The sequence below is a fragment of the Onychostoma macrolepis genome, chromosome 20 (assembly GCF_012432095.1).
Source record: "Onychostoma macrolepis isolate SWU-2019 chromosome 20, ASM1243209v1, whole genome shotgun sequence".
Classification (NCBI taxonomy): Eukaryota; Metazoa; Chordata; class Actinopteri; order Cypriniformes; family Cyprinidae; genus Onychostoma; species Onychostoma macrolepis.
In genome coordinates this window covers 23,720,827-23,743,823 of record NC_081174.1, presented here as the reverse complement: position 1 = coordinate 23,743,823, position 22,997 = coordinate 23,720,827, and the positions used below count along the sequence as shown (strand labels likewise).

The 22,997-nt window shown below is 35.5% G+C and overlaps 3 protein-coding genes across 7 annotated transcripts in view; 1 reads left to right on the top strand and 2 right to left on the bottom strand.

The window, feature by feature from the left end:
* vash2 (vasohibin 2) overlaps positions 1 to 6,954 on the bottom strand; it is a 30,091-nt gene extending 23,137 nt beyond the window's left edge. Inside the window, exons 1-2 of the mRNA XM_058756382.1 lie at positions 6,115 to 6,954; positions 676 to 764 (exon numbers count right to left, since the gene is read on the bottom strand). Coding sequence (XP_058612365.1) covers positions 676 to 764; positions 6,115 to 6,432 — 407 coding nt within the window. The 5' untranslated portion in view covers positions 6,433 to 6,954. The remainder of the gene's footprint in view (positions 1 to 675; positions 765 to 6,114) is intronic.
* Positions 6,955 to 8,870: 1,916 nt separating this feature from the next.
* Positions 8,871 to 22,980, bottom strand: flvcr1 (FLVCR heme transporter 1). Of its 5 annotated transcripts, XM_058756353.1 has the most exons (18): positions 22,786 to 22,979; positions 22,289 to 22,321; positions 22,116 to 22,189; positions 21,860 to 21,941; positions 21,703 to 21,765; positions 20,926 to 21,035; positions 20,691 to 20,746; positions 20,496 to 20,608; positions 20,131 to 20,211; positions 14,764 to 14,908; positions 14,228 to 14,368; positions 13,893 to 13,960; positions 13,047 to 13,150; positions 12,428 to 12,538; positions 11,723 to 11,828; positions 11,351 to 11,462; positions 11,200 to 11,264; positions 8,871 to 10,257 (listed from the first exon to the last, which is right to left on the bottom strand). In XM_058756353.1, the coding sequence occupies exons 1-18, from the start codon at positions 22,840 to 22,842 to the stop codon at positions 10,174 to 10,176; spliced, it is 1,605 nt and encodes a 534-aa protein (XP_058612336.1). In that variant the 5' UTR covers positions 22,843 to 22,979; the 3' UTR covers positions 8,871 to 10,173. The 5 variants fall into 5 exon arrangements, with proteins under 5 accessions (XP_058612336.1, XP_058612338.1, XP_058612339.1 ...); XM_058756355.1 differs by lacking the exon at positions 22,289 to 22,321 and having other exon boundaries at positions 22,786 to 22,980; XM_058756356.1 differs by lacking the exons at positions 22,289 to 22,321; positions 22,786 to 22,979 and having other exon boundaries at positions 21,860 to 21,894; positions 22,116 to 22,141.
* LOC131527331 (spermatogenesis-associated protein 45-like) lies at positions 18,827 to 19,591 on the top strand. The gene is made up of 2 exons (XM_058756361.1): positions 18,827 to 19,387; positions 19,488 to 19,591. The coding sequence occupies exons 1-2, from the start codon at positions 19,144 to 19,146 to the stop codon at positions 19,535 to 19,537; spliced, it is 294 nt and encodes a 97-aa protein (XP_058612344.1). The 5' UTR covers positions 18,827 to 19,143; the 3' UTR covers positions 19,538 to 19,591.
* Positions 22,981 to 22,997: the final 17 nt, after the last annotated feature.

Here is a 22,997-nt window from a genome sequence, read left to right as displayed (position 1 = left end):
AAATCTGTTTTCACTTGTATATGATTTTGCTTCTGATTTAGACAAGACAACTTTTTTACTGGAGGAAACAATATTATGGATAGATGACTCGTATGTTAGCAGCAATGATTTGAATTTAAAATGTCTTGATGAATTGTTTAATGCAAACACGCAACTTTTCACTTTACAAGACGTTAATTGATGGACTGGAGTCATGTGGAATATTGTTATGTTTTTATCAGCTGTCGAACTCTCATTCTGACGGCACCCATTCACTTTAGAGCATTCATTGCCGAGTAAGTAAAGTAACTAAACCTTGGATAGACTGAGGGTGTATACACTTTCAGCAAATTTTCATATTTGGGCAAACTATTCCTTTAATCTATATCAAAGCCACACATTTTCACTGGCAGCCTTTAAAGCATGAGGCAGAAAACTGTAATAATCAGAGTACCAGAAGTATGCAGACCCGTGGCTAATATCACTCTACATTAAAGTGACTGACACTCAAACCAAAAAGGCACTTTGAGTAACTCAAGCCGACTGAATAAATTACATTGAGCCGAAAAAGCATAACTGACACTCCAAAGAAATGAGTGCCCATGAATCCATAATGCATCCAGAAGAAACAGAGGTTTAGAACACGTCTGTCTGTCACTTTTCCAGAGCGAACGGTTTGTGGAGGGTAAAGGATACTGCAAGTTTCTCATGTAGTTCTGGACGGCATGGAGCCAATCAGGCACAGACATCGATGGCTTAAAGTTTGGAACCGATGGCACGGGGTGCTGTGAAAACAGAGAGAGAATAAGCAAACAACATCCTTCAGCTTTTATTCAGCAAGACGCATAAAATTGATCAGAAGTGAAAGACAATTATTATGTCACATAGGATTTCTATCTCAAACAAATTCTATTCATCAAAAAAATCCTGCAAAAATGTATCATGGCTTCTACAAAAATATTAAGCAACACAACTGTTTTTGACATTGATGAATATAAAAAAATGGTTTCTTGATCACCAAATCAGCATATTAGAATGTTTTCTGAAAGATCATGTGACACTGAAGACTAAATTCAGGTTTGCCCAATATGTGTTTGTGCATAGGCCCTATATCTTTATTCTAGTATCGCGTCATAGATGTTATACTGCTAGCTAACTTTTATTTGCTGGAAAAAAATTTGCTTATTTGCTTATTTGTTGTTTCGGTGGTTGGGATTTTCACTGGATTTGTTGCCATATTAAAAACATCAAGTTGAACACGAGTCATCTTGAATTATTTATGTACACTCGTAATTCTCTAATGTTAGAATCTGCCTTGGCAAAAACTAAATGGTACTTCAGTATGACATAGATGTTACAGATACTAATAAGTACATAGCTGCAGGCATACACTGTGATCATGTAGCATTTCATTTTTGTTCATGTCTCAGTGTTTTTGTCCATATAATGAACGTCAGTGGGGTCTAGTGTTGACTTTCATTGTATATGAACAAAAACAGTTTAAACATTCTTCAAAATATTTTCTGCAGGTAAAAAGACAGTCAAACAATTCTAGAGCTTGACTTGAGGGCGAGTAAATCAGGACATTATTTTCATTTTAGGCTGAACTACCCTTTTAAATCTTAAATGAAATGTAGTATAATGAAGTTGGCAAACTAGTCACAAGGTGACTTTTGTAACCACAGGGAGATTCAATCAATCAGATTCTGATGTCTCAATGGCATGAAAAGTCCTTATCATCTATAGAAACAGTGCTTCATTGATCATTTGAAACCTCTACAATGACACTTCTAACTGCAAAAGGACAGCGAAGAGAATTAGCAATGAACAAAGGTCATGCTCTCGCACACAAGCCTCCATTCATTAGAAGAAAAGAAGCAATTAATGAAAACTAGAAAAAAGGCTGTCCTCTATCTGAAACATTCTCTCCATTTCAACATTCATTCAGCATTAAACCAAAGCTTGTCATATAAATGCAGGCAGAATTATGCATTGGGTTTTATTTTCATTAAGAGGGCCATGTGTGTTGGAGGCATGCAAGTTCTGCTGGGTCACAGGAGGAAATGAGAAAGGGAATCATCTCCCGTTTCCTCTTTATCTCTCTCTGCCCAGTGCAAGAGAATGAGAGAATGTCTGTCTCTGTGTGACTTCTGGAGCCTTTGAATGCATGATAAAGAAGCACAGAAATGCACTGTACAATATGTCTAAATTCTGCTCCAACGTTATGATGGCAGAATAACAATGCTGTTCCGAGTAGAATAACTTTTGAAAGACAGAGGTGCAAACACACGCCTTCTTTCTCAGCACTTAAATAGAGGTGTTTAGAAACCTGAGGTGTGACCAACATCACAAGAACCTATAGCCTCATTAAAATGGTGTTGATGGAATGGAACCCTGTGTTTCTCAACTGGTTTTGCTTCAAGACTCAAATGGCAACCCAACATAGCACCAACATTTTTATCGTATAAAAGTAAACAAAACACCAGTAATATACTGTTTTTTATTAAAGAAATACAGCCTTGGTGAACATAAAAGACTTCTTTCAAACTAGCGTTTTCAGCTGTAACGTTTTTATCATCATATCCCCTGTCCAAAACATAAACCCAGCAGTTGAGAATCACTGCTTGAAATTGTCACAGCACAGTTATCATTTTAATTTATGTTCAGGCTTTCAATTCAGTATTGATTTCCAAAAATGTATCTGAATACAAATGACACTCTGAATATTGATTCTGACAGTCTGAATTCTCTGAGAGAGGTTTCATTTACATCTACACTCTACTCCACTGGCTCAATTGGGTCTCTCAAACCCTGAAAGGAGGTCAGCAATAAATAGGCCACAATCCACACTCACGGGGCCATTAGCTGACCTCTGCCCACCCGGGGGACTGTAGCGAAACTTAAGACTCAATACTGTAGGTGATGATACAAGCCGCCCAGAACATTTGTCCATCTAAGAGAACAGATGTAGACTTTTCAGTCGTTACAGGATCAAAGTCATTGCAGAAAGCCAACTGGCCATTCTCAGTTACAGTCACGCAAACTTTGTAAAAAGTAATATTTTTGGGACTCAGACAGGTATGTTAAGGAGGTAAACATGATGCATTTCTAGTTTCAACATTATTTGTTCTTCAGACATTCCTCTTTAAAAGATGTATCAGCTGTATGCAAAGGACCCACATATGTTTGTTTTTTTTGACCAAATCATACAGGACCTTAAAAATAGCAGATTAGTGAGTATCATAACACTTAACATTTTGGCTTTATTCTTCATTTATGCATTTACTTCACCATAAATAAAATGATCAAAATCCAAATTTTTAGCTGTGGACGTCTGGTTGAGATGTGAAGGAATGACCCAAAAAAAATTTGATAAAAGGCCCAACTGCTAGACAAAACAACAGGAATTATGGGTTATATCTATGGATTATATCCAAAAACCAAAGCCAAAAGATCATTACCAAAACATTGGCAACATTTCTGCATGCATACACCACAATTTACAACTTTCTTGTCTTCCGTGTCAGTATTTCACGCACGTTCACAAGAGTACCACGGCACATGCGAAGACTGACTTGGAAGAGAAGAAATTGTTGAATAAAGTCTTTATTTTTGTTTTTTTTGGACACAAAAAATATTCTCGTAGCTTCAAAATTACAGATGAACCACTGATGTCACATGGACTATTTTAACTATGTGTACTTACTACCTTTCTGGGCCTTTTACGTATTAGTTGCATTGCTGTCTAAGCAGGGTCAGAAAGCTCAACAAAAATATCCTAATGAGTGTTTTGAAGATGAACAAATTTTATGAGTTTGGAACGACATGAGGGTGAGAAATAATGTCAGAATTTTCATTTTTGTGTAAACTATCCCTTTAATGTTTTTGAAAGAAGCTTCATGTGTTCACCAAGAATGCAACTGATCGATCAAAAATGCAGCAAAAACAGTAACACAGTGAAATATTATTACAATTAACAATAACTGTTTTCTATTTTAATATCTTTTAGAATTTCAAATATTCCTGAGATGGCAAAGCTTGATTTTCAGCATCACATAGTCCTTCAGAAATTATTTTCTTATGCTGTTTTGGTGCTTAAGAAACATTATCAGTATTGAAAATAGTTAATATTACATTAACTTTTCCTACATTATACATTATTTTCCTCAAGACAAAACAACAGGAATTACACAGAATATCCCTAATAGCACTCTAGCAAATGGATTATATCAAAAACTAAAACAGCAAGTGCAACTGTGCTATAAATAATAATTAATACTCTATTTAGCTTTTGAATATTGTTTAACTGCACCAAATGGACAGTGCTGTACTGGTATGTGGTTTGTTTACATAATAACTGCAGTGTCCTCGGATCCAAGGTTATCACTGGAGACTCTGACTCTCCATCAGTGTGGTCATTTACAGGTTCACAATGAGTTCTTTCCCATGTACTGTCACTCTCTGTCTAATGGCTCTAACAGGAATGTCTAGCTTGTGTCACAGCCGTTCGAGTGACTCCTAATCTGGCTGATCTGATGGATTCACTCCACGCACCTGTTCAACACTTGCTGGTGGGGAATGTCCCTTAATAAATCACTTTAACATCTAAGGATCCGACTCAACACTTTCAACCAATCAGACACCATATCAGCACATATGAGTGTGCAGGAATGCACAATAGTGTTATCTAAAACAAAAGAGCTAGTATAAACACACAGCTTGACCCTGCGAATGCTATCCGTCTGTGCACTGAGGATTACTTAGTCTGTGATTAAGACTCACTTTATCCCCTCCGAGGCCCTTCATTTGCATGCTCTATGAAGCCTGATCAGGTCTTATTGGTTTATGTTTGGAGGTTAGAGCAACATTGTGAAGGGACATGGCAGCAACCTTAATCCTAGTGAAAGATCTAAGATGTCACATGGCATCATGCCTCATTTAGGCATGTTTCTGCATAGTTGTCATTGGTTGGATCAGATTTCTCATTTGCCTGGTTTGTAATCAAATTATGAGAAGGGACAATGTCACAGTGTTGGAAAACACATGGATGAGTAAATCCACTCACATGTTACACAGTCTACACTTCCTCTTGGTGGAAACTGGGTCACAAAAAATGGCAGTTTGTGAGATGCTATTTATATATAAACACCATTCCTGTAAATGTGCCCAAGGTTTCATATATAGGCCAGTTTTGAGGTTCAACAGTTTTTTGAGTGTGTGTTTTTGAAAGAAATATCTTATGCTCACCAAGGCTGCATTTATTTTATCAAAAATATGGTAAAAAACTAACTATTATTACAATTTAAAATATACATTTTCTATTTTAGTATATTTTAAGATGTAATTTATTACTGTGATTGCAAAGCTCAATATTTAGCAGCCTTTACGCCAGTCTTCAGTGTCACATGATCCTTCAAAAATCATTCTAATATGCTGATTTGCTGCTCAAGAAACATTTTTATTATTATTATTAACAAAGTTGAAAATAGTTGTGCTGCTTAAGTTTGCAGAAACTTATTTGATGAATAGAAAAATCAAAACAACAGCATTTATTTGAAATAGAAATCTTTTGCAACATTATAAATGTCATTACAGTCACTTACAATCAATTAAACACATTCTTGCTGAATAAGTGTTAATTTCTTTAAAAAAAAAAAAAAAAAAAAGACCCCTAAATTTTAGATACTATGTCAAATAATACTTTGACAAAATACACGTTTACAGTGAATATCAGATGGCATTACCTACAAAAAAACAACAAAAAAAAAACCTTCATATATACAAAGGTAAATCAAAATTATTATATTTCTGTACTATTGGACTTAAAACATGTCCAGAAACATGACTATACTAGACAGCATTTTATATATTTAAGCAGTTTTAGGGTACCAGCATTTGAGGGATTATATAACTAAACTTCCTATTAACATTTTGTGTATCATATCACATAGGAGCATACGTATATGTGTATCATACATATGAGCTTCCTAACGAGATAACATTTTGGGGTATCAAATATTTCAAGACATATCATCACATCTTTATGACTCCAAAAATGTCGTCTAGGCAGGCAGCTCACTGGATTTTGAGATATTTAAATTAGTCTACATAAATATTCCATTACTTTCCACTTACTTTAGGGAGGTGTGTTGCATTTCGTATTCTATCCACCATCTCCTGTCCATCAGGATGAACTTTGGTGACATGTGACCACATTCTCTCCCAGGTGACAGGGTCTATGGGAAAGCCCGTCCTGTTCACGAAAAACGGGACCCCGCCGTCTTTCTCCTCTTCCTCACCGGAAGACCTGCCGGTGTTGTTTGCGGCAGTGGATGAGGAGGATTCAGCCGCCAGACCCGTAGTGTGACCGTAGGTACTGGTGCTCTTGGACCGACCGTGTCTGCTGATCTTGGCCGTTGAGCCGCCGCTGCTGGTGGCGCTTGGTCCGGTCATTGTTCAGAAGTCTTCCGAAGGGGAGTTTCCCCTTGTTTTTCCCCAGATCAGTTATGACTGCCCAGCATTCATGCACAAAGACATGTTGCTCCTCGAGCATGCATACTAATGTGTCAAAACCACTCGGTCCTGCTCAAGTGTAAGAAAATCAGGTGCTTTGAAAAAGATCCAGAGGCAGAAAAATGGTCAACGATACCATTTCTGTAGCAAACTATGGCTGAGTGTGCTTCAGCTCAGAAATGGTCATATATGTTCCCAGTAAACCGCATTCTGTAGTTGTGCCACAGAAACTACTTCACCCTTTCGCTAAAAACACTGAGGAGGCGTCCGATTCCTGCGGGCTAAATAATCCACGGTATAATAATTTAACACCTGACTGTAGAGTATTAATGAATGATCTGTTTTTCCGAGTAGGCGTGTAACCGCTTTCACTGGCGGTCTCAACAAATGGTCACTCACTCTAGCGTTTTTTGATACTGTTATTGTATCACCATAAACTACAGCCAACCACGTTCTCCCGGCTTTTCATTGGACGAAGCAACAAAGCGAGGCGGGTTCAATTCCATATAAGGGCAATGCATCCGCCTGTGATTGGCCAAAATAGCGGAAATGGGCGTGAACATTCGTTGTGTATCCAGCAGGGTTTTTTTGTGAGCTTTTAAAATGTGCATTTAAAGTGATAGTGTACGTCAAATCAAGACCACATAATTTTTAAATAAGTATATTAATTATTGCACCTTTTCATTCTTTTTGTTAAAATGGCCTCAAAACGCACGAAAGTAAAAATTCATATGAGTGTTATTTTAGTATCAGTGAGATACTGTTGTGGTTTTTATTAATAGTTTGAATTCGTTTTTATTTACTTTTTACATTTTAGTTAAAGCTTTAGTATTAATCAGTTTTTTAATGTGTCTATATAGTTTTAAGTTTTTATTTATTTATTTCAGTTTTAGTTATTTTAGTATATCCACTTATACTAAATGAAAATGAAAAATGTTTCCTTGAAAAAGAGCTTAACTAAAAACGTTTTTTTTAATATATATATTATTATTATTTTTTATTTTATTTCAAGTGACAGAAATGCATTTTTAAGGTTTTAATTAACTATATTAACCCTATCTCAAGAGTGTGGATCTACCAACAAAGAAGAAATACCAATAGTTTCTAAAACATATGGATGGGATGGAATTAGCTTATATTCAATTTAAATTTCATAAGAAAATTACATTAAATATTTTATTCCTGTTGCCCTCATATGAGCAGAGGTGGTATGCAACAACGCCCTGTTACTCATTGTTCAGACACAGAAGCATCTTTCAGATATCTCCCATCTCCAAAAGAAGGTATATGAGCAGAATGAATCATCCGTCAGTGCTGCATATTTTGGATGTTTCCCCTATAGAGCACACCTGGACCCACTCATCGGCTCATTAGCAGAGGCTCCAATTCAACCAGGTTGACAAATGTGATTGTTATAATGACATATGTAGCCAATGATAAATTAATCAGCTGTGGTCATATTTTATTTTATTTCTAAAATGTAAGATTTGATGCAATTTAAATATCCATGGCTGTTATTTTTAGCTCCTCTAGGTGTCTGAAATGAGAGATAGTGCAGAAGACATTCCTTACTCAATCATTTGAGAATGCTTTTAGCTTCTGCTCTCCCTTCAGTGTGAAGTTCAAAAGACCCCAACAAGACAGCTGTTTCGATCAAACACATCTAAAGCGCATTTAATTGTGAGGGAATGGCGTTTTAGTCATGAGTTACAAATGACAATGACAACTGTCCTGTATGATCACGAGAGGGCGCTAGAGGTCTAAATTTAAACTTACTCCAACCCTTCTAGAGGTTTGCAATGCGTTTCATTCAGAACGTTGTTTTGAAGATCATTTCAACTTTAAGTGTGCTGTCTGTAGTTGTTATTCTTGGGAACTTTATTACTAATCACAAGCTGTATGTTCGACCTCGTCATAATAATCGAACATAGATTTAGTTACTTTCTAAAACGTATTTCAAGAAATCTTATTACATATTCAGATGTTTTCAAGGAGCTCAAGGAGAGTGGTACTGGGCATGTGGAAAAGTTTAGAGAAAAACAGTGTAAATCTAAAAAATTCGATTAAAATTAATAAAAATTCGATTAAAATAAGTAATAAATATTACCTTTACTATGAGTAGAACAAAAATTGAATATAAACCAAATATTGTCAGAATAATATATTCAAGATGTTAATTTCTCACAGTATAAATTGGGTCTCTATAACAATCTACATAGATGGCACTGTAAATTTTAGGATTTTTTTTTTTTTTTTGCGTTCAATTTATTATGATCACATAAAAACCCCATTTTATATGACATTTAACATTTTATTGGATGAGTATTTTTTTGTTGTTGTTTTTTTTAATTAACAAACTGCATAATTAAATTTTAGCAATATTCTTTTTATTATTTTACAACAGCAATGATGGAAACACGAGACACTTCCACTCCTCCAGTGTTCAATGCTAATTAGTTCTTGCACAGTTTTATTCTACACTCTAAAAAATGCTGGGTAAATATTGGACAGAACACATGCTGGGTTGTTTTCAACCAACAGTTGGGTTAAATGTTTAACCCAACCTTCTGGGCAGTAACCCAATCGCTGGGTTCGTCCATATTTAACCAAGCATTTTTTTTAGAGCGTACAGTGAATTTCCTAGCATCATTTGTAACAATCATGAGCACAGCTGCCTTCATTAACCGACAAGTATACTACTAAGTAGAAACAGTAGAAATTGAAACCAAAAATTAATAAATACAAAAACAATTCTTAAAAAGCAATCTTTCCAATAAATATGCATCTAAAATACAAAAATTAGTTCATAAAAGGCAAACCTAGGCTTATAAAATAATAGTGCTTCTTTCTACCACACATCTGAGGTATGACATTTTCATAAAACCTCACTAGTCCTGTCAGCGACACACTCTTGTAAATGGATCATATTCCTTTTTGAGCGAAACACATTCTTAATGCGATACAAATGCTGTCAGATTGAGTTGTGCTTTCCAGAAAAATCTAAATAAGTATTTGATGTTTTTCAGGTCAAAAAAGCACTACGCAACATTTGATTTTATCTCCCAATAATTGCATAAGCACTTGAAATGACGTCAGTCTCATCATGGTAAGTGAATAGCACTCACTTATGTTTACCCATGCACTACATTTGACATAATACGCCTTTTCGGTTTATAGAACACTCTTCATTTAACGCATGGGCAATCTTCATCATCCTCAATAAATAAAATGGGAATTTATGGCCTTTGTGGAACTATTACATGTAGATGTTCTGCAATGCAACAGCAGATGTGAGAAATAAACAACACTGCTTCACAGTAGCACACAATCAGAAAGGTCCTTTGAGACGAAGCAAACAAACATGCTGTTCCAAACACGTTAACAGGATTGTGCATATGGCCATTGCAAGCCTTGTTAAATACCTAATATTTGGTCCTTGATTCTTGAAACAAATAAAAAGTATCATGCATGTATAATTTTGAGACAGATTGTATGTTCACATTTCAGCCTAGATTTAGAGAAACTAATTCACAGCATATTTGTGAACAATTATCATTGTTCGTTTTCAATGAAAGTTCATTATAACATCAACATTACAGCAAAATAAGGAGATTTCAAGTCATCTCAGGAGAGTCTGTGATCAGTTGTGATGTCTGATGTGCTGTTGGAGACGTTTAAGACTTAAATTGAAGTCTCATGAGGTAAGCTAGAAGACTCCAGCTTGACGTCACTGGACGCTTTTTCTGAAGGCAGCTCAGTGGGAACCTTCAGAGAGACAAACACGTGTTCAATTAAGATCTGCAACTCTTTTTCATTTTCCTAAAGATGGCAATTCATTGACAAAAACAATGATCTTGAACATCAGGCTACTGAAGGCCAAATACACTACCGTTTGGGGTCGGTAAGATTTATTTATGCTCACCAAGGCTGCATTTATTTGATCAAAATACAGTAAAAAGTATAATATTGTGAAATATTATTACAATTTAAAATAACTGTTTTCTATAGTAATATATGTTCCAATATAATCTATTCCTGTGATGACAAAGTTGAATTATTAGCAGCCATTACTCCAGTCTTCAATGTAACATGATCCTTCAGAAATTATTCTATTAAGCTGATTTGGTAAAACCTGGTTTTGTTTTTTTTATCAATGTTGGAACCGTTGTGCTGCATAACATTTTTTGTGAAAACCATGGAACATTTTTCCAAGATTCTTTGATGAATAGAAAGTTAAAAAGCACAGCATTGAAATAGAAATTTTTTTAACATTATAAATGCCTGAATAAAAGTTGCTGAATAAACTGAATAAGAGATCATACTGAACACAAACTTTTGAATGGTAGTGAACATTAACCGTTAAAATATGATGTGTGTGGTTTTATACTACAACAAAATACTAATCATTTAAAAATGTGTGTATATATAATAAATCCAATTTGTTAACATTACATTTTACTCAAATATTGCTAGGCAAAATGCCTGTTTTCCCTCTACTGACGTTCACATTTTTAATAGATTAGTTTGGCCAGTTTTCTCAGACACACAGCATGGCTTTTGTCCTTTTTGACTTTGATCTTGAACTTATAAATGTACCGAGATATCTTCCACTTCACATAATCTAGATTAGCACGGTTGAGCCTCTTGGTGTTTGGCATGTTTAGCTGATAAAAGTGATGAGAGGCAATTAAAATCAGATGGACTTACTGCTTGTCCTTTGTTTATACTGCTCACATTGACGCCATGTCTTTTGAGGTCTGATTTAATCAGAGCTGTAAAAACAACACAGAAGTTTCTCAATGCTCTTCAGTAACAATACAGATTAATGAGAGAAAGGCCTGTAAATAGGAAAATGAACCTGTTAGAACAATGCCAAGGAGGATCCAAGCACACAGGAATATATTTCCGCTGAGTGGGCCATAGTTTGTGGTAAGCTTCCCTTGGATGAGAGTAAAAATGATGCCGAACACCTAAAATTAAAGGCAGTAGAGTATGAGACAAAAATATATGTAAGTAACAATGACTCATTCCAGAAGAATCTAAACTGTTCTTCAACATATTACAGGATACACAAAGGAAATGCTGAAGGACTAAGTATATCAATTTCAATGTGGGTGTGCATGTTACCAGGCTGTTCAAACGGAAAGTGGTTACCATGGTGTATGGAAATGATCAACTGAAAGCTTATTACAAACATTAAACAAGTCAGGAATGAGCAGGTCATACATACCTGTGCAAATGCATTCAGAAGACCAGATGATGTGCCCTCCGACTCAGGGTATGTGATTTCGACACCAAATTCAAACCCAATGGGAAGGTAGCCAGTCATAAAAAACCTTTCGAAAAGAATAGTAGTAACATGAGTCAAATACACTTACCTGGCAGTGAAAACTATTTGAATGTGAGAAGTTAACGTACGGCATGTACAAACATGTTTAAGTGAATCACACAACAATAGGGAAGCAAAAAAAAAAAAAAAAAAAATATATATATATATATATATATATATATATATATATATATATATATATATATATATATATATATATATATATATATATATATATATATATTTGATAAATAGAACATTTGAAATAGATTGTTTTAAATGTTTCTAAAATATAGTATATGTAACATTATAAATGTTTTTAAATGTCACTTTTGATCAAATGAATGCATCCTTGCCGAGTAAAAGTATTAATTCCTTTAAAAGTAATTTTCTGAATATATATATAATATAAATATTTTTCTGAATGTATAATATATAACAAATTATTATATAAAATACAAACAAATACATATATATATAAAAGAGTAAGTATATACAAACTGTGTGTAGTAGGGAGAACGAAGGAACAGTGACTTATGAATCAAGATACTAATTTCAGAAATGATAGTAACAGGTACACATGTTGAACTCTAGTAGCAGGCTTACCCTAGGGCACCAGCAGTAAAAAAGATAACAAGCAGATTTTCCAAGTTCAGCGTGCATGTGAACACCACCATTCCAATGAAGGACAGGACGTAGACGATCAATGTAGTCAATCTAAAGGACAAAAGGAAAAATTAAAAAACGTTGACAAGCTGCTTTTCTAAGATAAATAAACAGTAAATGTATAAAATTAAGTGATGAGGGTTAATCTTATTTAAAATGAGTAAAAGTGTGGTCACATTTATTGTAGTTCTTTTAATAATAATCTGGAATTTCACATGAGGATGGAGATTTTGCAAAAAATTTACATTTACCAACAGAATTGACAAAAAGAAAGCTGGTTGGTTTGAAAGTGACTTGTGTGTGAACTGTGCTTCACACATCACTGAACTATTGACAATAAAAACGGACCTTGTTTGTCCACAATATTTTGACAAATTTACCAAAATTGGGACCACATGTTAAAAAGAAAAATTTTAGATTAATATTAAAAGATTAGCTGCTAATAATCAAAATCTGACACTAATATGAGTGCCAGAGCTAAATACTTTAAAGCCATTTAAACTCAATTAAAATCTAAATATCTGAGGAAACTAATATTTGGTTTGGCAGATATACATACTTATAGGTTTTAGTACGATCCAACCAGATTCCACACAATATGGAGCCAAACATTCCAGCCACCACCAAAGTCAAGCCAATTCTCCCTGTGTTTAGCTCTTCACCCTAAAGAAAGAGTTTTTTAGAGTTTAAATTAGCATTTCAATCATTTTTAAACATGCTAGTAATTCCGAGCACTTCCTGTGTCTTTATGCCTCTTTAAGATGAATCGCTTGGTGTATTCCCCAAATAGTAAGTGGCTTTGGATAAAAGCGTCTGCTAAATGAATAAATGTAAATGTAATACTGTCCTCAAGCGAGCTTTGATCGCAGGATTTTGGGATTAAAAGCTCACAAAAGCAAGTTTAACAGGCCTCCAGTTTGTTAACCAGTAGTTAGTTGCAACAAACCCCTTTAAGTCAAGAAAACCCTTAGCAATCATTTGTTTATAATTACAACGAAAGGTATTTATAGCTTAAGGCGTTTGTTGCAATCAAGCCCAGAATGTGTACTGAGCCTGGTCTACAACACTTTTGTTAGGGACATGTCTTTCAAATGTACCTCACAACCAGATATGGAAGTGTTATGCGTGGTAAGAAATATCACATGGTGTGTGGTCACTAAACTTAAGCCTGGTGGGAAAGCCAGCAGAACTTGGGAATGTACACAGTGCTTGTCTTTTCATTTGGACTCTGTCATGAGTAGCAGGCATGCATGAAAAGCGGCTAATGAACTGCAAGAGCCTGGACAATAAAGCGGTGACCAGCCGCCCATTCCCGGCAAACACTACCCAAGTGTGCCTGAGACGGATGCAGAAAGATTCCTACACACATGGCATTTTCATGCTGAGTTTATCAAAGGTCACTTACCGGATAATAATGAATTATCATTTGATTGAGAAGTGTAGATACAGAGTAGAACGATCCGGTCATGATGCCTAAAAACAAGTATTTTATAAATGATGTTGGAAAAAAAGATTTGACAATGTTTGCTGAAGTGCAGAACTTTCTATATAATGAAACTGAAATTGTAGCATTAGAGAAGGTTGATACTTTATTATTATTATTGTTAATAATTTAAAGGTAATAATAAAGTTAATAAGCCCTATACATGACAAAATAACTAACCATCTCTTAAAAAATGGTGTATAGTGTGTGTGAATAAAAGCACATTTAATTTTGCATTAAATAATTGTCTTTCTCACCATAGCTGATGAGGAGCAGAATGAAGGGCTTGTTCTTGAAGAGGTTGATTATTGATTTCTTGTATGAATAGTCTTCAGATGGACCAGTGGACAGAACAGCTTGTGCTTTGCTGGGTGGGAGTGGAGGTCTGTCCTTAATGACTGAGAAAACGAATGGGAGAGACACACATGAACTTCTATTTCTAATAATCTAACTAGTCTACAGCTGTTATGAGGGGTTAACGTACTCGTATTCATTTTGATACTCTTTAAAATATTAATCACTGTTGCATACAAATCTCTTGCCTATGATTATAAAACAGCTTTTTTCAATGTTCTGATGACAGATGACACATCATTAAATGCAAAGACTGTGTGCAAGATGTTCCAAATCAACTAGTTGCAACTTGTTTGTTTATTGTGAACTATAATGGCATAAAAGCCTGCAGAAGACTGTATGAGAAAAAGCTGTTTTGCATGATTTTCATTATTACATGCATCAGTTGCAATTATTTCTTTATGTTCTAACAATGTGAAATGTAGATACTAGTTTTTACCAAATATTGTTAGAAGGAAAAGTAGAGTTGAAACTCCAGCTGTTCCATAGAACATTATGCTGATGTTGTGGCCCATGAGATCTAAGTCGTCAGCTGTGTTGGGAACCAGTACAGGTGGGAGCAGGAAACCTATGGCTACACCAAGCTGAAAAAGAAATATATTACACAGAGTTTAATAAGCAAATCAGTATATAAAACAAAAATAAAACACTAGACACTTTAAGAATAAAAGATATGCACTGTTAAATACCTCAGGTCACACTATAAGTTAGTTTTACAGTGTTATAGTGTTCATATTACTGTGCATTTAAATGCTTAGCACCCTTACATAAAATGTACCATGGTTACCATAGTTCCCGCCAAAATAATAACATACAATAATCAATGGAAACCGAAACTGCATTGTTACCAATATTCTTCAAGAAGAAGAATATTTGTGTTCCACAAAAGATCGAAAGAAAGTCATACAGGTTTGGAATGGAAATTTGCATATTGTGGTGAACTATACCTTTAAAATAATTATAAAGTAATAGAGTTATTTTATAAGAAAAAGTTGACAATAAACTACCTTCTCTACCTTCTAGAGTAATAAAATGATAAATGTTAAACATTAATGAAAGATTATCTTGTCTATCTCATAAAATGTTTTTATTATAAAATAACATTTAAAACATATTGTATCTTGTCTGTCTCATAAAATAATACGATTATTTTTACTAATAAAAATTGATGATATATCTTGTCGTTCTCTTGAAATAATTTTATTACAAAATAAAATATGACTATCAGCTTGAACCAGCTGAATGCTTAAAAGACCTGTTTAGAACAAAATTCCAGTTTGAATCCAGCTTTTATTTTAGTGGAAACTATGATATTTTACGAAATCATGGAATTTTTTTTTTTTTAGAAGGGAAAATGCTACTTAACAACATAACGTGAAATTATTAATGATGTTGACCTGAGAAATTCAAAAGCAAGTGACATTCGTAATATGTCGAATGTCCTGTAATATTTAACCAACTTTATCATTAATGCCATATCATTGACAGGCCACACCTGGTTGCCCAACACCGCTGTGGCACAGGCCGTGGAAACTTCTCTCGGGCCGAACCAAACCGACGCGATTCTGGAGGGGAGGCCGAGGATGAACACCTGAGCCACAGAGCATATGATCTGGGCGGTCATGGTGACCCAGAACAGGCCTGGCCCCACGCTGGCGCACTTTACCCACGCGCCCAGGGCATTCAGCCCGGCCCCTAACAACGCAGTCATTCTCAGCCCCTGCTTATCCAACAGCCAAGTCGCGGGGAAGATTAAAGGCACATACGCGACCATATAGACCATGGAGAGCCAGTCAATCGCGATGCTTGACACACTATAATAGTACATGAAGATGTTGTTGATGATGCTGTACTGGATCCACTGAAAGGCGTTGACGAGCGAATAAAGGCTGAACACCGCGATAACGGCAAACCGCTTGCAGTACAGTCTCGTCTCCAGCGCTTCGTTATTCTGTCCGCCGGGCAGCATCGCCTCTTTTTCGTCCGGAGGTGGAAGCTCCTGTTCCAGCACCTTTGGATCCAGCGTTATATGGACCGATCCATTGGAAAGCTCCTTGTAGCCGCTGTCCTCGTCTGTATTTCCTTCAGCGACACCGCCGTCAGGTGTGCTGCCGGGCAGAACATGCTGCTCCTGAAGAAACTCACCTGCCACCATCTCGGCAAAAATTAACCCCTTCACTTAGACATAAACGATTCTAGTTTAGGCTATATCAGGTCGGACTAGATGTGTAGCCTAATTCTCTTCCTGAAGCGGTGAGCGCATTAGATAAAGATGACGTTCTCAGATGCTCCACTTGATAATAACGCTGTAATTACAATTTAACAGATTGCATTGGGGCCACGTTCCCGATCACTACCGGCTTCAGCAGCATGTGAGAGATGATGGCGTGATGCGCACATCCTCCTCGGATTTGCTTGCCCTGATCACTACAGTAAATGGGTTTATATGCTCGGCGAGGACCAATGAGACTGCAGATGGGGCGGGGCAAATAGGCGACCGATCCCTACAGAGCTTCTACAGCAGGGGTTCCCAAACACGTTCCTGGAGCCCCCCCCCACTGCACATTTTGACTTTGTCTCCTTTGTCTGACACACCAATTTAAATAGCAATTTAGGAGTTGCTACTAATGAGCTGATGAGTTGAATCAGGTGTGATTGATAAAGGAGACATGCAAAATGTGCAGTGTTGGGGCTCCAGGAACGTGTTTGGGAACCCCTGTTCTACAGCAACAGCACATATACTGTTCACTACTAAGTAGACTGAAAAATTCACTTTTTTATCTTTCCCATATAACACTACATATAAAGCGGTTTCTTAACCCGTTTACTCCCATTTTTCCCAGACATGAAAATATCCAAATGATATATCATTAATAACCCTTTGAAATATTAAATAATTTTTTCTTTCTTTCTTTTTTACGAAAAATTGTGTTTTATGGTTTGTCACAATTGTGACCTGTGGATAATGTGTATACTGAAATAACATATTTCTGCAGTCATTAAAAAAAAAAAAAAAAAAAATATATATATATATATATATATATATCTTAGCCCAGCTATTTTAAACTATTTGATCACATTCTAGGGTTACTATTATGCATTAAAAAAAAACAAAAAACTTATACAACATTGATAGGAATACTGAGATAAAAGGCAAAATAATATAACCATCAACGCATTTCAAAATTGTTACTTTTTTGTAACATGTATCATCAAATTTGTGTAGCCTATTAGTGCTACCAGTACATTTGAACTTTTAATTTAGTGCAATATTTTGTCATTGCACCATTTTAGTGCAATCTTCACTAACAACTGCAATTAGATTTATATTGTAGGATAGCCTACCTAAATTCACTGTTGTCACTATTGTTACCATCAAAATGTTTACTCATTCTATGACCACACTCAACAAAACATACTTTACTAGCTTTCGTTATGGAGCTTTGATGCAGCCATCATCTTCTCAAGGTGTCAACAGGAATTAAACTGCTTTGGTCATGTGACAATTTGCACTAATAGTGTGAAACTGCACATATTTAATTGAGATCCTTTATTTTTTCCATATTTTCAGGAAGTGCACTAAAACATCAGTCAGTGAGATTTTTATCGCTTTATAAATGAAAACCTTTTTACGGTCACAATTGTGACCGGTGGGATTAAACTGGTTTTGTTCAAATCAAATTTTTTACATTTTATAAATTATACACAAACTTTAAATTATAGGCCTTATTATATATTATAGGCCATAAACACTCTGCAGAACAATCTAAAAACAAGCGCTGAAAAGATTTGTCACTTTTGCATCTAATAATGTTATGTGTCCTCTTGTTCTTGTGGCAGTGAATAAAAAATTGTGAATTTTTTTCTTTATTCCATATTATTAAAACAGCATAAAGGTCACGGTGAAATCAGTGTAGGTTCAGTCTGGGCTTGGTGAAATGTGGGAGAGTTTTCCAAACCGTCAAAGCTAACATGAAAATGTAAGACAGGCTAGATTGTATAATGTTCAATGCAATTTTTAAACACATGTACTGAATTTGACAATGCTGTTTCAGTAATGCTGCTTTTTAAAGACATGTTAGAAACCATGACATCAATTGTGTTGAATTTATTTCACTGACAACTATTTTTAACAGTAAAAAAGCATTTAAGTTATTGATTAAAGACAAGTTATATTTTAATCTACAGTAGGCTATATACAGAACTGAGTTTTGGCCTGAGGACATGTTGTTTAGGGATAGTGAAGGTTTTTGCTATTATTTAATTCAAAGCATTACAATATTGTTGATACGACAAGGATAATCTTAAAATAACGTTAATACAATATTTCTTGATGTCTAGGTGTCTGTTGAAAAACAATCAGCCAGCGAGGACACCCTTAATTACTGGTGAATTGTTTTTAACACCTACATTGATACAGTAGACCTATATCAGTGTTGCCAAGTTCGCGGTTTTCCTGCGGAATTGGGTTACATCACCCTGAACTGTTGCCCTGTTCATGATTACGATTGATTTCCAAGTTGAAATTATGTACAATGCATACATTGACTCTGTATTTTAGGTATGGAAGAAGTGGCATGTATTTGAGTTTTGGTATTTGGATACGGGTCACGGGCTTGTTCAGCCTATTTTTGATTGGCCTTTGGGATGGTTTTGTTACACAGACCTGGCAACCGTACAAAAACAACTTCCTTGGGCGACACACATTACAGGAACGCTACAGGTCTGGTTACCATGGTTACAGCTGTTTAAACACTAAGGACCGAAATGGCCACATGCTAATTCGACTTAACAAGTAGCCTACATATGATTAATAACAATGTCAAAATCAAAGCAAGACCAACTGTCCGAGTTGAATGTGCAGAGGGAGACGTGGTGTCGCGTGGAGACAACCAGTAGGTTCTGGAATTTACCTGAAAGGAAACACTTCCGTTGTCACCTCCAGAACACCTGTGACTTAAGCGCGCAGCAGACCGCGCGCTCCGAGCAGCGCTCCTCCTGGATGGACAGCGACAACAACACCAACACCAGACATCCCGAGCGAAGACACTTTGATGACAGCTGTAAGATGAGCTTTAACCGCGTTTGAAACTTCAACTCTAACTAATAAAGGTTATATACGACATATGATAAAGTTAAATACGATCTTTTTTGTCCTTCCAGATAAAACTCATCAGGTGTTAGGAACTGCAATCAACCTCTATGAAGAGTAACTGTTTTTCTCCAGACAGCAATAAACGTGTAATGAACCTATCTGGCAATAAAACAGTGGATTATTTCATATATTTTATTCAAATAGTGATCTCATTGTCACTCTTAATGCCGAAACCTGCATGACTTCCTTTCTTCTGAAAGGAACACAAAGTAAAAACGTTTGAATAATGCATTAACAGGGAGAATTAGTTTTGATCCAGCTCACAAAACCAGTCTGAAAGGTTCATGCACTAATCGAATCGATCCTTTTATGATACATTTACAGTAAATTTGCAGGAAGCTTGCAAGCTCTAGACATTCATTTTAAGTCCATTTGTTTTCTGAGTCAGCTCTTTATTAACAAAAGAAAATTATATAAGAATAATAATTCTAGGTTTTTAACTTAGAAAACATTCGAAGGGCATTTTGTGTTGTGACTTCCATAACTACGTCTGAAGATATTCCTTTAACTTTTGCAATGTATTCACAGCAGATCATTATGTTTCCTGGCTCATTTCTAACCTAGAGCAATAAGAAGATAAACACAGACAGTGAGCTTCAAAACATCTCAGTCATACAGAAAATCAGATTATAATAACAGGTTAGGACTTACATGTTTGTCAATCCCCAAGGCTGGAGAATCTGTCTCGAGGCAAATGTGTTCCAGTGGAATCTGTCTGATTAATTTTGCTCTCTGCATTTAAAATACAGTATCATTATAGTAGTGAAAACAAAACTTATGTCAAACGTTATGTTTGTTACATAAGGTCCATATAGGTTTAAATAATACATAATTTCCGGTTCAAACATACAATCATACGTACAGAATGTGTTAATATTTGAAGTGAATGACATGTGACGTGGAACTGGGTCATTCTTTAATATATGCTTCATGTCTTTATTGCATACTTCTCATACTTTTCTATGATTTTATGGCACACAAGCATAATGGTAATTCAATTAGAATCCTTATCCAACCTGCTCGTTTTTGCTGACGGCAGGCGGAAAGGAGAAGCAGAATCCAGCTTGAACCCCTTCCATAGCAACTGAAGGCTTGCCGGCAAAATTATGCAATAATGCTTGTCTAATCCCTAAAGACATAAAAGAAGAATTACACAAGAAATTCGGCTGCGACTGTAAAGGTCACAGAGACACTGATTTGTTAGTGATTACCTTGTTCTTTCATTGTGGCTATGGTAACCTTGGCTGCTGAGCGGGAATGTACATTCCTTTAAGATAAAAGAATGGGCTGAGTAATGAGCGTTAATGAAACTACAAAATGAACAGTCAGTTCAGGATGTACAATGTTGCTATAACAAGTAATGGTAAAAAGTAGCAAACCATGTAACCATTTCTGAGCTGCTTGATTTTCTGTTACTCTCCAGTAGAAAATCATGTTGCTACTCACACTGGCAAATCCAGTTCTTTGGATATTTCAAGTTGTTTTATAAAGACTTTTATCTGTTCATCACGCTCTTGAGTAGTATTTGCAAACCAAGGGGTAAAATCAAGACCAATCTGTGAAGAGAAAAAAAAATATTAGCAAGCATAGATCACATAATGTAACAAAAAGTAGATGAACTACAATACTGAGACTCAAGATTTAAAAACAACATTATAAATGTGAGGTCTAGCTTCCCCAGTCTTGTACGATTTTCATGTTTTTTTTTTTTTTTTAAATTATTATCCTTAGACCAATGGTTCTCAACCTTTTAGATTCCCCTTTTATACCCTCCATTGTGTATAACAATATTTGAAGGCTCCATAACTTTGTAAGGGTTTTAAAAATAATTTTTTCTTTACAATTTCAATTTTCTATGTCAGAAGATTTAGAGGTAGAAATAGAGTTAGAAGATTATATACATACATATATATATATATATTATTCGCTTTTCTTTTCTTTTTTAAGCTTGTCTTGCCTCATTGTAAATCATTTTAATCAAATTGATTACTCCTTGGAATTTTGCTAAGGACGTCTTTACTTTTTCTTCACATTTAATTCATCTCACATTCCTTAAAATGACTTCTCTACTTTGTATATAAACAATGTAATCAAAACAAGCTGAATGTTTTATTTTTGTTTGGTAAATGTTGGGACATTTCATTTAACATAATTGTATAATATTATAAAAATCACGAGCAGTGTCTGTTGAAAATTGTCCAAAAAGATAATATCATATTCTACCTCCCCGACTGCAACAATATCATCTCTGTACTTCTGGAACAAAGGAAGGAATGGCTCCAGGTCCTGTTAAAACAAAACTAATATTTTTGCACTAAAAGGTCACAATATAGGATATGAAGCCTGGTAAACCTATCTTTCCATGTTATGTTATTTTCACCTGAAACTTGACACAATGCAAGTCTTGCCCTGATCCTTGAAGGGGATGAATGCCAAAACAAGGGAACACAAAACCAGGATAGCTATATCAAAAACATTAAATATTAGTAAAGCTGCATGTGTCCGTTGCTGTGTAAGCATATGTGGTGGGTGTGTGTGTGTGTGTGTGTGTGTGTGTGTGTGTGTGCAGCTGTAACACTGTCATTCCAAAGGCCACAGGAAACTCCTCAGTGAGAATGTTCTCATACAAAGCTTACGTTTTTGACAGCTGAAGAACTTTCTCAAACTCACTGGCTCCCTCTGTAACTGCCACCAGAGCTTTCACTCCAGCCTAAAATGACATTAATTAAACAGAAGAGGTCATTGTTGCAACATTAAAGTCTTGTTTGTCAGCTTTTACTGATTTGTCTTAGGATTGACAAAAGCTTACCTTTTTAGTTCTCAAAAGGACATCATCTATATCCTAGGGAAAAACCATTAAAATAACTTAATATATAAACTAGATTCTGTATCTGTGCAGATTATTTCGGTTTGGTGTGGCAACAAACCCCTTGTCTGCATATAGTTTACATAAACATAAAGAAACTGACAACTCAGCATATGCAACAGTTTACAAAACACTACTATATAATAACATTGGTCTTCGTTTTTCTTATTGTAACTTCATCCGGTCAAACAGTGGCCCAATTTATTATAAATACTGGACCAATACTGTACTATGCAAATCAATTAGATTAACCTGCTAAAAAAACAACAACTTAAACCAGTTGAGACAAGGAAATCTGCTGAGGCTGGTTTAGGTGGGGTTTTACTGTAGGGCTGTAGCACACATTTACAAAGCGGTGATGGGTCAGCTCATAAAGACATTGTGTTTATTGCTTAAAGATAAGAATTTCGCGATTTCGTTGACTGCTTGAGTTTTCTTACCTGTGTAAACTCATTTGCTGACAAGTGACAGTGACAGTCAATAAACCCCCTAGCCATGATGTTAGTGTATATAAAAATATTTTGAGCACGTTTCTGTGTAAATTTGTAAATAAAACGTGTTATTAATCCACTGATCTCTACGGCATTTTCTGTCCGTTCGGCGTCTTCACGATGGAGATCGGAACGTTTCTTCCGCTGAAGTGTTTCTCTCA